The 16,328-nt window shown below is 39.1% G+C and overlaps 2 protein-coding genes across 5 annotated transcripts in view; one reads left to right on the top strand and one right to left on the bottom strand.

Moving 5' to 3' along the window:
- The window catches only part of LOC139967583 (uncharacterized), a 30,197-nt gene extending 29,943 nt beyond the window's left edge, over nucleotides 1-254 (bottom strand). For all 3 annotated transcript variants that reach the window (XM_071971536.1, XM_071971537.1, XM_071971538.1), the window contains exon 1: nucleotides 136-254. The gene's annotated coding sequence lies outside the window, so the exon portion shown is untranslated. The remainder of the gene's footprint in view (nucleotides 1-135) is intronic.
- A 4,747-nt stretch (nucleotides 255-5,001) lies between these two features.
- LOC139967585 (retinol dehydrogenase 8-like) lies at nucleotides 5,002-15,539 on the top strand. 2 transcript variants are annotated; one of them, XM_071971541.1, is made up of 4 exons: nucleotides 5,002-5,700; nucleotides 6,639-6,732; nucleotides 7,215-7,598; nucleotides 12,026-15,539. In XM_071971541.1, the coding sequence occupies exon 4, from the start codon at nucleotides 12,987-12,989 to the stop codon at nucleotides 14,466-14,468; it is 1,482 nt and encodes a 493-aa protein (XP_071827642.1). In that variant the 5' UTR covers nucleotides 5,002-5,700; nucleotides 6,639-6,732; nucleotides 7,215-7,598; nucleotides 12,026-12,986; the 3' UTR covers nucleotides 14,469-15,539. Both variants share the same exon structure in this region, with proteins under 2 accessions (XP_071827642.1, XP_071827643.1).
- The last annotated feature ends 789 nt before the right edge of the window (nucleotides 15,540-16,328 follow it).

Below are 16,328 nucleotides of genomic sequence, written 5' to 3'. Positions count from 1 at the left end.
TTCTCTATCATTCAACAGACTAACTTAGTCTAGCCTACATTAACTTTGTAAGACAATAACAAACTCTTTGAATGACATTTGCACGACAGGCTACACCCGGGATAACTTTGATATGAAACACAATTCACATCATACCTTTCAGTTTAACATTAATCTTGCGCAAGATAGATGCCCCATGTCAGTTTTGTGATTTAAAGAGTAGCCTACTCAGTATGTTTACAGAGGAGACTGACGGGTTTTTGCTCCCTAACGCTTCACTGTTACCTTAGTTAGAGCTACCGTGCCTCTCCATAGCGTCGCTCTTTGGCAACCTTGCCAACCTAAACCACAAAAGGTACCTTATAAACCTATTAAAGGCTTACTGTCACTTTCGTAAAGTTTTTGATGTTCACTTCCAGCCGAGGGAGGACGCTAGTCTGATTTGTAGTCATTGGAGATATTTTCTTTTCAAAAATAAATCTGCGTTTGAACTGAACGAATAGTTTATTTAGTTACCGTACCGGTAATGATTCAACTTTCCTTTCGAAATATTAAGCAGGAGGGCAATGCATGGTACCTACACACCAAGTTTCGACTTGATCGGACTTACTCTTTAGGAGGAGTTCGCGAAATTTAGGCTAATTTGACCCCGACTCTGAGCACTTTAATCTGTCATATTTTGAAATTCGCCTCATCATTCTCTACACATTCGGTGGTTCATAGTCAGGTGGCTTAGCAACTTTAACGTTACCGGCCGGACAAAAGTACCAAATTTGGCATGGAGTTTCTTTTCGACCTATCTATCGATTTCATCCGTGGAACCCACTTTATCGGTTCCGATTTTTCAAGATGGCGGCCAAAATCCAAGATGGCCGCCAGAAAAAAAGGAAATGTCATATATCTGGCTGTAAAAATCGGAGATGAACAAATGAGGGGTCAATTCAGGTGTTTCCGGGGTCACTGAAACAGATGATGATCATGGCATGTTGCTTGAGTAACCCACTTCCAAGATGGCGGCCAAAATCCAAGATGGCCGCCAGAAAAAAACGAAATGTCATATATCTGGCTGTAAAAATCGGAGATGAACAAATGAGGGGTCAATTAAGGTGTTTCCGAGCTCACTGAAACAGATGATGGTCATGGTATGTTGCTTGGGCCACCCACTTCCAAGATGGCGGCCAGAATCCAAGATGGCCCCCTGGAAAAAAAAAGGAAATTTCATATATATTCAATCCCCAGACCCCCTGTGCCCTTTTCTGATCGGGACCATCAAACCTTCCGTCCTCAAACGTGTAAATGAAACCGGGCTTGCACCCTGACTATATGTTATGGCTGGTATTCTAATTGTGTCACTTTGGTTCAGGAAGCCACTTAGGACTTATTGGGGAACTTTGAGGTGTGATCGACCGTGGATAGACACTGTCGCAAACCCGTTATTATATGGGAGTTACGAGTGTCATGTAAGACTGATTACATTGAGTTAACTATATAATAGGGTAACTTGAGGGAAAACAGACCAGATGTGAATACCGACTCATTGAGAGATTTTGTAGGATTGTGCACCCTTCATAAACACAACGTCAATTGTGCGAACAACACGTGCTAAGCAGGTCACTAGGCATCTGAGGCATTTAACTCGTTCTTTTTGAACCTGTACCCCAGGGCTACTGTTTGCGAGGATCTCCAGGAAGACTTGTTGTCTGGTATAGACAAGCCCCCCCCCCCCCCCTCATAGTAAAACGATAGCTTGGGTTCGAATCTCTCCGTTGGTGAGCTCTGGACAGCGGTAGCAGCGATGAAGAAGGGAAAGTCCCCGGTCCCGATGGCCTCCCTGCTGAGTTATATAGGACTTCTGGGAGGTTCTCGGTGGGGACTTTAGAGACGTGTTCGCTAACGCTTTCCAGTTGAGTTACATGAGCCAAACACAGAGGGCTGGAAATATTGTTCTCCTCCCAAAGTCGGGAGACCCTTTGAACCCTAATAGGCGTACAATAACGCTGTTAAATCTGGACTACAAAATCCTGGCCAAAGCATTAGGAAATCGCTTAGCGAATGTGATGCCGGATATTGTAGGTCCTCTCCAGACTTGCGCTGTGCGAGTCCTTCGGATTGAGCTCAGTGTTTATTCGTTGGTTCTCGTTACTATATAAGGACGTCACGAGCATGGTCACTGTTAACGGATTTACTTCTGGTCCCTCCCCGGTTCGAAGGGGAGTCCGTCAGGGTTGTCCCCTCTCCCCGTTGTTGTATGTTCTCTTCAGCGAAACGCTCAGTACCTCGCTGGACAGATGCTTGGGGTTTCGACCTTTCAATGTACCGGGTGGGGCTAGAGTTAAATGCGTGCAATATGCCGATGACGTCACTTGTATTGTGTCGGACCTCGTCTCCTTCAAGCCTTTATCGAAGGTTTTGGCCACCTTCTAAGAGGCTATGGTGCCAGGCTTAACAAGTCCAAGACCGAAGGGCTGCATTCAGGAGGTTTGTGCGGCCAATCCCTCCCGTTCCATGTTACTTGGTCAGATGTCATGATCAGGGTAATCGGCATCTGGCTAGGTTATGGTGCCCCGGAGGCCACCACTTAGGCCGAGAAGGCTGATCAGGTGGAGGCAAGGCTCGACACATTCAATTGGAGGTGACTCTCCCTCCATGGGAAGGTTACAGTTGTCAATCGTTTTATTTTTTCCTCTCCTTTGGTATCCTGGTACGTTGATCGCTGCACCAGATTATTCCTTGGTGCGATTGGAGAGGATCATTTTTTATTTCATTTGGGGAACGTGCAAACCAAACCTTCTCAAAAGGACTGTTCTGTAAATGACCCCCTTGAGCGGGTGGGCATGGTTTGGTCCACCTACCATCTTAACTGCGCTAACTCCTTTTGAAAGGTTTTTTCGTTGCGTTTGAGAATCCCTCGTTTGCCTTTTTTGTTAGGTTCTGGGGTGGTTTTCTTTTTCGCCACTACTGGCCCAGATCCTTTTCCAATAACCGGCCAAAGGCGACACGCTCTTCGGGGTGTATATACTCAGATTGGTGACTCACTTTGTAGAATCAAAGAGGAGGGTGGGCCAGATGTTCTGCTTAACGTGGCCCCCTCGGCTTGCCAAACCGCCATCTCTCCAGATGTGTGGTGTTCTGTGTGTTGTAAGTCACTAGATAGCCGTCTCCGGGACTTCGCGAGGAGGATTGCACAAGGGGTCCTCATCACTAACCATTTTCGCCTAGTCAGGTGGCGATTAGGTTATGGGATTTGTCCCTGTGTGGGCTGTAAAGCCATTAGGACTATGCAACACCTTTTGCTGGAGTGTCCCTTTGTCCGGTTGGTGTGGGAATGATGGTTTCACGCCTTCATTATTGGTGTTATTGGTTGTTATTGTTGTTGTTTTGGTTATTAGTGTTATTGGTTGACCTCAGATGACTAGTGACCCGACTTAGCGTGTGTTGTTCGCAGATGTGATATGTGTTTATGAAGGGGGGGGGGGGGGCTTGTCTATACCAGACAACAAGTCTTCCAGGAGATCCTTGCTAATAGCAGCCCTGGAGTACAGGTTCGAAAAGAACGACCTAAATACCTCAGATGACTAGTGACCTGACTTAGCATGTGTTGTTCGCACAATTGAAGTTGTGTTTATGAAGGGTGCACAATCCTACAAAATCTCTCAATGAGTCGGTATTCACATCTGGTCTGTTTTCCCTCAAGTTACCCTATTATATAGTTAACTCAATGTAATCAGTCTTACATGACACTCGTAACTCCCATATAATAACGGGTTTGCGGCAGTGTCTATCCACGGTCGATCACACCTCAAAGTTCCCCAATAAGTCCTAAGTGGCTTCCTGAGCCAAAGTGACACAATTAGAATACCAGCCATAACATATAGTCAGGGTGCAAGCCCGGTTTCATTTACATGTTTGAGGACGGAAGGTTTGATGGTCCCGATCAGAAAAGGGCACAGGGGGTCTGGGGATTGAATATATATGAAATTTCCTTTTTTTTTCCAGGGGGCCATCTTGGATTCTGGCCGCCATCTTGGAAGTGGGTGGCCCAAGCAACATACCATGACCATCATCTGTTTCAGTGAGCTCGGAAACACCTTAATTGACCCCTCATTTGTTCATCTCCGATTTTTACAGCCAGATATATTCGTTTTTTTCTGGCGGCCATCTTGGATTTTGGCCGCCATCTTGGAAGTGGGTTACTCAAGCAACATGCCATGATCATCATCTGTTTCAGTGACCCCGGAAACACCTGAATTGACCCCTCATTTGTTCATCTCCGATTTTTACAGCCAGATATATGACATTTCCTTTTTTTCTGGCGGCCATCTTGGATTTTGGCCGCCATCTTGAAAAATCGGAACCGATAAAGTGGGTTCCACGGATAAATTCGATAGATAGGTCGAAAAGAAACTCCATGCCAAATTTGGTACTTTTGTCCGGCCGGTAACGTTAAGCCTAAAAATTGTTGCTAAGCCACCTGACTACGTGGAGAATTTGTGATTTTATATATATAGATATATATATATATATATAACAAAGAATTTGGAACAAAATGATTCACTCAAAATACTACCGTATTTATAAACGGTCTTGAGGTCGTTTACCTGTAAATGAAGCCGTAAGCATATATTGTAAACAAACGTCGATAGACACATAGGCCTACACTACACACTTTCAAGCAACTAAACATGGATATGCATGGGGGAATCCCCAGGGCGTTGGCAAGAGTAGTTTTTTGGGGGGGAAAAATGTTCAAACTTTCGATAAAGTATAGACACAATTGCCTTCATGATTGTCTTTCTCTCTTCACAATGATTTTGAAAAAGCAAATTTTATTACTGTAATTAAGAGTATGATAGATATGCCCCAATTCTAAATGTGTCTTTACCGTCCGTATAGCTCAATATGTTTCCTTCGTCTCATATATGCTCTACTTCGCACACCTACCCATACCCCCACCCCCTTCACATACACACACACACCCACACAGACTCCGTCAAACAACTAGCTGAATATAAAATATTTACCTGAGTAAGTCTGTTGTCAGTTATATTTCCATCATTGTTATGGTATTCCATTAAGGGCTTTCCAAATCAGGCTTTGACAATCTTCGAGAGATTTATTTCTACTGGAATATAGATAATTTCAAAGACTTGATACTTGGCTTACATATCAGATCAGTTTACAACAGCAAGCTCGTAAAGTATCAAATCAAACATCCGAAAGCATTTTAATCTTTCAGGAAACGTTATACACGTATCCATGTCATTGATAAATCCTGCAGACTTTGATTTCCTTCTTCTTCTTCTTATGTCAACTAGAGAGTCAGTCTAGTTGACAAAAAACATGTAACAAAGCTATATTGCAGTTCACTGGCGCGTGCCGAATATTCGCATTAACGGAACATAGAAGGGGATTTGATCCACTGTTCACACCATACCTTACAAATTGATTTTCCCCCGATAAATCGAAACAGAGTTTGGGGCTTAGGAGAAGAGTTAAACTGAACGATGTGAGTGTAAGTAAAACGATCAAAGGATTGTCCATTGTACTGATCGTACAAAAAGCTAATGAATTGACGGTACTGTCAAACCACAAAAGAGGAGTGAATGCTTCAATCGATGGCTTTAGACGTCTACAGTGTAGAAGCCAACACCTTGACGACGACAGCATATAACAGTTCAACCTACCCAAGTCCTCTCAATTATCTTTCAACTTATTCACGGAGTAATATTATACTTTTTTTAAGCCGCATCCATAACCCGTTTCCACATCAGGCAATTTTTTGTTATTATTATTACTATTATATTAATTATTTGACCTTGCAATGAGATGTCGTGGTGGTATTGTTTAAAGAGCTGTATAACACTCGCATTAACAAAGGTTCATGTAGTCACGTGATATGAATTGGAGACACTTAAGCCCGACCATTATAATGTAGCCTAACAGAACACAGCTGCAAGAATAAGATACAAACCATCATGAAACAAGACATCACATAGCCTTTAGTTTTTAGTTTATACGGAGTTTTCTTTCATTTCTGCTATCATTTTGTTCGCATAACCTAATCCTACAGATTGAGATAGTTGGCTCTCTCTGACATTTTGGCTAGTTCTGAAGCAGACTAAATTCTTTGAAAGTGTATACGTATTTTGACGTCATAAATATGAACAACGCCGTCAACAACGTTGAAGTAGACAATAATGAATAACAGACAGCATAGAAGTAAACAACATAATACATTACCCTTTCGGCGCTCCATACCAACCCACAGCCCACTCTTGGTCTTTGGTTTAATAATTTCTGTGGGCAATTTATTTAAATATATTTGTAATAATATTTTTTTGGGGGCTCCTTTTTAACTTTGTCTTTTCCTCTATATAGAGAAGAAAAAATAGCCTAAATTTGGAACATTTGATGGTTGTACTATATAGGCTAACAATAAAGTATAAGATAAAGTACTATCTCTTATAAACATGCTTGGATTTCCAAGTTTACTATTTTAAGCGGAAGTATCTGTCATTGAAATACATAAATATTTTCTGGCTTGATTACACTGACAGCTGCATTCAGGAATGATTCTTAATGCTAACTGTACAATTCTTGAATCTTGGATTAAATCTTGATGCATCTGTGAATTCAATGTTTCTTTTTTTTCATTTCAGCTCCCATGTTCTGTGATTTCTACGCAGCCTCTAAGTTTGCTATAGAAGGCTTAGTCGGGTGTTTGGCGCCTTATCTTCGTCAATTTAATATCAGGTGAGCTCCTTTTTTAGTTTTTTCATTTTGTTGTTGTTGTAGTTTCCAACCTCTAAGAGGCAGTCGGACATTTGACTTCGATTTGAATCGGCAATGCACAAAATTACCTTAAAACTTCCCGACAAAAGTGATCCTCGGGTATTCTCTACTACAAACCCCTCTATCTGAATGTTTTTCAACAAAGCAACATTGTTTAGATGACATCAGGGTACATTTTATTTACACTTTTCCTTACATTATCAACAAAGGCATATGAAGTAACAAAAATGCCATTTTTAAAATTACCAAAATAGCAACATCAAAAAAGAGTTAAGTTTCATCTACAAATTTATGAAATGGGGAACTTTCATGGTTTTCAAAAACCTGATAGGGAAGGGTTGGGGTAACGTGCCCCTTTTGATCCCCGGGATCACCGACTCTGATCATTCTCGCTCCATGTTTCTCTCTTCCTTATACCCTTATTTATCTTTATATTATTTTAGCGTGACCAGTATTCAACCTGGTCCAGTGGAGACTGCTTTTGCAACGAACGTTTCGAGTAACAAGCTAGGATCCGTTCAAGGCATGACTAAAGAAGAAAGTACCGCGACAGATCCGCTGGCTAAAGCCCTCCAGGAGCAGTTCATGGCAAACTACGCCCCTCTGTACGAGAAACAACTGCAAACGGGTAAAGATGTCGCAGAGGTGATAAAGGAATGCGTTAAGGAGGAAAAGCCTGATGTATGTATCCAAACCAGTCTTCACGTCGAGTCTTCAGTGAGGACGGTGCTCGTGGATCCGACAGGGAACCAAATGGCTGCAACCTCTGCGGAATTTCTTAAGTAACATTATGTCATGCTACGGATTTCAAAAAGGAAAGGGTGGAGGTAGGGGAGAATCATTCAGAAGTTTGTCTAAGACTGTCTAATATTATCCTTTAGTTTCCAGACCTGATCGTGTTTTTCCAACTGAGTCGTGAGCCGAGTAAAAAAAGTCAGCGGGCCTCTCGTTGATCTTCATTTATCTGTAAGAAGGCCATATTATTTAATAAGTATAAATTGTTATTCAGTTCATGTTTCACCAAACCACCTAATTGAGCCGGGTCCCGGGTGGACCCCTGGCCCCATCCAGCCCACTTTCCACATCACGAAATTGCGTGATTATATTTAATCTGATCCTTGTTGTTTGCTATTACTTCTTTTTTAAACAAACGTAGACGTTCATCCATTAGAAGAGTCTAGCTTTTATCGCTCCACCACTATTTCAATTATAAAACACATTTCATGAAACAGTTAATCTACACCGTGATTCAGTCAAAAGCAAAACGTTGTTTTCTTATAATACATAGGTTATTAGGTCATTATAAACCTGCAGATCCAACACGAAGCTTTTTACCAAACAACCTCAACAACAGCATATCAAGAGAAACATGAAAGGAGCTAAGTGCTTTTTGAAGAGGAGTTTACGCTCGCATGAAGTTTTTCATTTCTCGTTACAAGAGCTCGTATTTTCAAATAACAAGGGTAATGGACATAATAATGGTCATTATTATCATCCATATATGGAGTTCAATTATTTTAAGATGTTTAACAGTCACGTGACCACGAGGTCGGATTACATCCATTAAACGTCACTATTCGAACTTATTTTTACGTCACTTCTTTCAATTACAAGACTAAATCACAGCATCAAAACAGCTCTATAAATGTTTCCTACTAGTCGCGGTGAATGGATATGTAATGGTGGTATATTTCAGCCTCCAGTTTATCATTGTGTAAATTGATCAGTTTTGGTTAACTTCTCGTCGTCTGCTGAGATTGAATATTTTCTTTGTAAATCATGAATCAAAGTGAATCACTTTCTCGAACGGAGAAACCAAACGAGACCAGTTTCGTAATACACGATGGTATTATTTATTCTTTTTTAGTTATTGGATCTTTTATTGCAGTAATAATTGTCTTAGGAAATTTTGTGACAATAGTTGCATTTTGTAAAGACGGAAAACTTCGGCAAACTGGAGTTAACTGCTATATTTTCAATTTAGCTATAGCCGATTTTTTGGTGGGAATTATAATCATGCCAGTTAGCATTGCGAGCATAATTTCACCGGATTTGTCAGGCAATTATTTATTTTGCCATTTGTCATTTTGGGCTTCATTTTTAGCTTTACTTGCATCCATTTACATGGTTCTACTGATATCACGTGATCGATATCTTATGGTAAAAGACGTGATACATCACAAGAAAACGCAGACACCAAGAATGGCTAAAAAACTGGTTTCAATCACTTATTTCGTCATACTGATATTTTCGGTCATGATTTATGTTTGGCTGGATCAAAGTGACAGATTTATGTCTTTCTGCAGTAATAATGAAATTGTCACAGACGCATTGTATACAGTGGTGACGTTTTCTGTCGACGTTCTTCTACCCGTTTCCCATCTCGTGGGTTATAACACGCTTATGCTCAAACACTTGATACAAAGAAGGCGCGAGTTCCTTGATATTGTTGCGACTCCTTGTAGGAATGAGCATAAAATCACATCCAGAAACAAGAAAGTGGTACATCACCATGGTGACAAGTATACAACCCAACATCTACACGACAGTGGTCAGCACGAAGATTCATCTAATACTTTAGACACCGACCTCTTGAAAAGCAAGGATTTGCGAGATAATATCAAAGATCATTTCGAAATGGGAACATCGTCGATGGCATCGAGCAGACAACTGGAAAACAACAATATTGAGAGGAAAGGAGACAAAGAGATAACAAAAATATCATCGCTAATCGATGATGTTACAGAGAGAGAACTAAGTGAAACAACGGGCAAACGCGGTCAAAACTGTGATCTTTCAGAAGTCTCGTCAAGAATTGGCAACAGTGTTAGTAGCGTGGGTTATCATCTTACTAGTGATGATCAAAATGTGTCCGTATCTAATTTTAATGTTAAAATACAACAAAATTCAACAACGGACTTCTCATCATCGAGAAGTAATGGACTAGTGGCTAGGAATATCAGTATAATTTCGCCAACTCTAAAATGTGCCACATGTGAAAGAAGAAAACAAAAAAAGAATGAGCTGTTTGGATGCACAAAAGCTGTCAAGGTGGTCGTCATATTGGTATCAGTGTTCCTAGTCTGTTGGTTGCCATTTTACATAGGGCTTGTACTACACGCTCTGGGAATGATCGAGTTACCTCCGTTGCTTGATTTGGCATTCTTTGTTCTTGTGTGTGCGAATTCCGCAGTCAATCCTATCTTATACGTTGTCACCAATTTAGGTTTCCGAAAAGCAGTAATGAAACTGGTTAAATATTAATGCATACGCTCTTATCCACGTCCAGAGACATTCAATGTTCTTACATTTCAACCACAGTCAATTTAATTCCACAATACCGATTTCCTAGCACATACTTCCAAAATTCATGTATAATCCACCGCAGATCATCAAAATGTAAATGTCTTAACAGATTCTAATCACCATTATGCCGTCAAAATGCAACGACGTGGTATTCTCGAGTAATGAAGTATTCGACAAAACGACTGCATATACACAATTGTCGCGCAAATCATTGATATAAAGTTTCATCTTGCTTACCAAGCTGTGTTCAGGTGTGCTATTAATACAACCGATCCAGTTTCCATTACAACCATAACAAAGCTATTAAAACAATGCCGCTTCAATAAATAAGTGGTGCATTCCACAGGACTTAAACAGGCAACATGCTGAAACAAGTTACCAATAAAACTGTCGTTCAGTTGTCTCTTTTTCCAGTAACTGATTTAAATCATAAAGATTTCGACTAATAATTATGATTGGGTGAAACCGCGTCAAGGATCGATCCATTGCTGTAACATACATCACACGGTGAACAACAAAATTTCCTATACACGATCACAATATTAGAAAGGAAGAAAAATGTACCAATTAAAGCACCTGTAATCCTTTAAAACAAGCTGGAATTTTAAGCCGGTTTCTATTACTGCTGCATGATTGCATGTACAGCGCAATGGTATTCCGTATGTAGTAGAGAAACCAAACAACAAAACCAGATATGTGCCCAATTGTTTCGTAATATTTACCAATGGATTACGGGTTCTTATATATAGGCCTAGTCCCTGATAAACGTCCTCCGTATACATGTCATCCAATCATACAATGACATGTTGTTGGCAATATGGAATATACTGGCTATATGAGCTGCGGTATATAATGCAGATTAACGAAATTTATAGATGCTACTGGAAAAAAAGTATTGATACGCACATACATTACACCAATTTATTTCCTTTGTCTCTTTATATCGCGGTCTATACCAGTTGTAGGATGCACCTGTAGCAAATCGTACGGTACTTTTTATTCTACGCGGTGATATCATATCTTTCCATAATCATCAGTTTAATATTATCTTCAGGAATATGAAGTTCTAGACGTCCAATTCGCCAGTTTACTATACAGCCATAGTTCTGAGGAAAAAAAAATCAGTTTGTAATGCGTCCAAGATCCAAGAAAGATACTGTGCGTTTTAGACAATAAATAGGCAAAGATATAAATATATATGTATATAAACATAGTTATGTACAATTAAACACATAAAGCAGAAAATGGTCTCTTCAGATGTGGGGTTGATCACGTCCAAAGAAAAAAAAGAGCTCCCTATTTCAGTTGGACGATATTCAGCGAATCCTCAAATAATTTGAAATCCGGTATGTCACGCGATGTTGCTATTTGAAGTGCATATCATTGCAATCTCCTCCGCTGTAAGTTTTTAGGAGGTACATTTTTCATCTCACCTGAACAATTGATTGACTAATGATTTTTATTAATTACATAATCTTCTAAGCAATCTCCGCAGATGTATTGACCATTTGCATTTCAATCTTCATTTTCCATATAAAGCTGTATGCGTCATCCAAGTAATTATAATCCTGTCGCTGGAGGTAAAGTAGAGTGGATAACAAATAAGCTTCTTTCCTTTAATCAGGGAGATTTTATTTTATCAAGAAACGGCGAGTTGAACTCACTAGACTATAAGAGGTCCAAAGTTTCCAATGTGAGTTACTGAAAGAATAAACATGTCTTTATTCAGCTGGAATTATACGTTATTTTCATCATTTGACATATAGCCTTAAAAAATATTTAAATGGATCAAAGCCTGAGCAAGCACTGTTAATTTGATTGGCAGTCGATTTAAATTGTTAGCTACTAAGCTATTCAGCTAAAAATATGTTCCAACATGTCTAGAAAGAAAATCCCCCGAAAGGTTGTCCCCAGGATTGTGTACCTTTCGAAAAGGAAAGGGGTGAAGGTAGGGGTGGAGGTAGGGGAGAATCATTCATAAGTTTGTCTAAGACTGTCTTATATTATCCTTTAGTTTCCAGACCTGATCGTGTTTTCCCAACTGAGTCGTGAGCCGAGTAAAAAAAGTCAGCGGATCTCTCGTTGATCTTCATTTATCCGTAAGAAGGCCATATTATTTAATTAGTATAAATTGTTATTCAGTTCATGTTTCACCTAACCACCTAATTGAGCCGTGTCCCGGGTGGACCCCTGGCCCCATCCAGCCCACTTTCCACATTTACAAAATTGCGTGATTATATTTTATCTGATCCTTGTTGTTTGTTATTACTTTTTTCTTAAACAAACGTAGACGTTAATCCATTAGAAGAGTCTAGCTTTTATCGCTCCACCACTATATCAATTATAAAACACATTTCATGAAACAGTTGATCTACACCGTGATTCAGTCAAAAGTAAAACGTTGTTTTTTATTAATATTACATAGGTTATTGGGTCATTATAAACCTGCAGATCAAACACGAGGCTTTTAACCAAACGACCCAAACAATCAAGAGAAACACGAAAGGAGCTAAGTGTTTTCTGAAGAGGATTTTATGTTCGCATGACTTTTCTTCATTTCTCGTTACAAGAGCTGGTATTTTCAAAAAACAAGCGTAATGGACATAACAATGGTCATTATTATCATCCATATATGGAGTTCAATTATTTTAAGATGTTTAACAGTCACGTGACCACGAGGTCGGATCACATCCATTAAACATTACTATTCGAACTTATTTTTACGTCACTTCTTTCAATTACAAGACTAAATCACAGCATCAAAACAGCTCTATAAATGTGTCCTATAGTCACGGTGAATGGATATGTAATGGTGGTATATTTCAGCCTCCAGTTCATCATTGTGTAAATCGATCAATTTTGGTTAACTTCTCGTCGTATGCTGAGATTGAATATTTTTCTTGTAAATCATGGATCAAAGTGAATCACTTTCTCGAACGGAGAAACCAAACGAGACCAGTTTCGTATTACACGGTGGTATTATTTATTCTTTTTCAGTTATTGGATCTTTCATTGTAGTAATAATTGTCTTAGGAAATTTTGTGACAATAGTTGCATTTTGTAAAGACGGAAAACTTCGGCAAACTGGAGTTAACTGCTATATTTTCAATTTAGCTATAGCCGATTTTTTGGTTGGAATTATAACCATGCCAGTTAGCATTGCAAGCATGATTTCACCGGATTTGCCAAGCAATTATTTATTTTGTCATTTGTCATTTTGGCCTTCATATTTCGCTTTACATGCATCCATTTACATGGTTCTACTGATATCACGTGATCGATATCTTATGGTAAAAGACGTGATACATCACAAGAAAACGCAGACACCAAGAATGGCTAAAAAACTGGTTTTAATCACTTATTTCGTCATACTGATATTTTCGGTCATGTTTTATGTTTTGCTAGATCAAAGTGACAGATTTATGTCTTACTGCAGTAGTAATGAAATTGTCACAGACGCAGTGTTTGTAGGGGTGAATTTTTCTGTCGACGTTCTTCTACCCGTTTCCCATCTCGTGGGTTATAACACGCTTATGCTCAAACACTTGATACAAAGAAGGCGCCAGTTCCTTGATATTGTTGCGACTCCTTGTAGGAATGAGCATAAAATCACATCCAGAAACAAGAAAGTGGTACATCACCATGGTGACAATACAACCCAACAACTACACGACAGTGGTCAGCACGAAGATTCATCTAATACTTTAGACACCGACCTCTTGAAAAGCAAGGATTTGCGAGATAATATCAAAGATCATTTCGAAATGGGAACATCGTCGATGGCATCGAGCAGACAACTGGAAAACAACAACATTGAGAGGAAAGGAGACAAAGAGGTACCAAATATAACATCGCAACTCGGTGATGCTACAGAGAGAGAACTAAGTGAAACAACTGGCAAACGCGGTCAAAACTGTGATCTTTCAGAAGACTCGTCAAGAATTGGCAACAGTGTTAGTAGCGTGGGTTATCATCTTACTAGTGATGATCAAAATGTGTCCGTATCTAATTCTAATGTTAAAATACAAAATTCAACAACGGACTTATCACCATCGAGAAGTAATGGACTAGTGGCTAGGAATGATATCAGTATAATTTCGCCAACTCCAAAATGTGCCACATGTGAAAGAAGAAAACAAAAAAAGAATGAGCTGTTTGGATGCACAAAAGCTGTCAAGGTGGTCGTCATATTGGTATCAGTGTTCCTAGTCTGTTGGTTGCCATTTTACATAGGGCTTGTACTACACGCTCTGGGACTGATCCAGTTACCTCCGTTGCTTGATTTGGCATTCTTTGTTCTTCTGTGTGCGAATTCCGCAGTCAATCCTATCTTATACGTTGTCACCAATTTAGGTTTCCGAAAAGCAGTAATGAAACTAGTTAAACATTAATGCATACGCTCTTATCCACGTCCAGAGACATTCACTGTTCTTACATTTCAACCAACTTGAAGGTAAATTTAATTCCACAATACCGATTTCCTAGCACATACTTCCAAAATTCATGTATAATCCACCGCAGATCATCAATATGTAAATGTCTTAATAGATTCTAATCACCATTATGCCGTCAAAATGCAACGACGTGGTATTCTCGAGTAATGAAGTTTTCGACAAAACGACTGCATATACACAATTGTCGCGCAAATCATTGATATAAAGTTTCATCTTGCTTACCAAGCTGTGTTCAGGTGTCCTATCAGTACAAACGACCGAATTTCCATGGCAACCATAAAAAAGCTTTTAAAACAATGCCGCTTCAATAAATAAGTGGTGCATTCCACAGGACTTAAACAGGCAACATGCTGAAACAAGTTAACTATAAAACTGTCGTTCAGTTGTCTCTTTTTCCAGTAACTGATTTAAATCATAATGATTTCGACTTATAATTATGACTGCGTGAAACCGCGTCAAGGATCGATCCATTGCTGTAAGATACATCACACGGTGAACAACAAATTTCCTCTACATGATCACAATATTAGAAAGAAAGAAAAATGTACCAATTAATTCACCTGTAATCCTTTAAAACAAGCTGGAATTTTAAGCCGGTTTCTATTACAGCTGTACGATTACATGTACAGCGCAATGGTATTCCGTATGTAATAGAGAAACAAAACAACAAAACCAGATATGTGCCCAATTGTTTCCTAATATTTACCAATGGATTACGGGTTCTTATAGGCCTTGTCCATGATAAACGTCCTCCGTATACATGTCATCCAATCATACAATGACATGTTGTTGGCAATATGGAATATACTGGCTATATGAGCTGCGGTATATAATGCAGATTAACGAAATTTATTGATGCTACTGGAAAAAAAGAAAGTATAGATACGCACATACATTACACCAATAAATTTCCTTTGTCTCTTTATATCGCGGTCTACACCAGTTGTAGGATGCACCTATAGCAAACCGTACGGTACTTTTTATTCTAAGCGGTGATATCATATCTTTCCATAATCATCAGGTTAATATTATCTTCAGGAATATGAAGTTCTGGACATCTGATTCGCCAGTTTACTATACAGCCATATTATTTCTGGTAATGCAGCCAAAATCCAAGAAAGATGCCGTACGTTTTAGAGACAATATATAGGCCTAGATATAAATATATATGTATATAAATATAGATATGTACAATTAAATACATAAAGCAGAAACTGATCTCTTCAGGTGAAGGTTTGATCACGTCCAAAGAAAAAAAAGGGCTCACTATTTCATTTGGACGATATTCAGCGAATCCTCAAATAATTTGAAATCCGGTATGTCACGTGATGTTGCTATTTGAAGTGCATATCATTGAAATCTCCCCCGCTGTAATTTTCTAGGAGGTACATTTTTCATCTCACCTGAACAATGATTGACTAATGATTTTTATTAATTACATAATCTTCTAAGCAATCTCCGCAGATGTATTGACCATTTGCTTTTCAATCTTCATTTTCCATATAAGGCTGCATGCGTCATCCAAGTAATTATAATCCTGTCGCTGGAGGTAAAGTAAAGTGGATAACCAATATAGCTTCTTTCCTTTAATCAGGGAGCTTTTATTTTATCAAGAAACGGCGAGTTTAAAACACTAGACTATAAGAGGTCCAAAGTTTCCAATGTGAGTTACTGAAAGAAAAAACATGTCTTTATTCAGCTGGAATTATTCGTTATTTTCATCATTTGACATATAGCCTTAAAAAATATTTAAATGGATCAAAGCCTGAGCAAGCACTGTTAATTTGATTGGCAGTC

This window comes from Apostichopus japonicus, chromosome 5 (genome assembly GCF_037975245.1).
Source record: "Apostichopus japonicus isolate 1M-3 chromosome 5, ASM3797524v1, whole genome shotgun sequence".
Classification (NCBI taxonomy): Eukaryota; Metazoa; Echinodermata; class Holothuroidea; order Aspidochirotida; family Stichopodidae; genus Apostichopus; species Apostichopus japonicus.
This window is presented reverse-complemented; position numbering and strand designations above follow the sequence as displayed.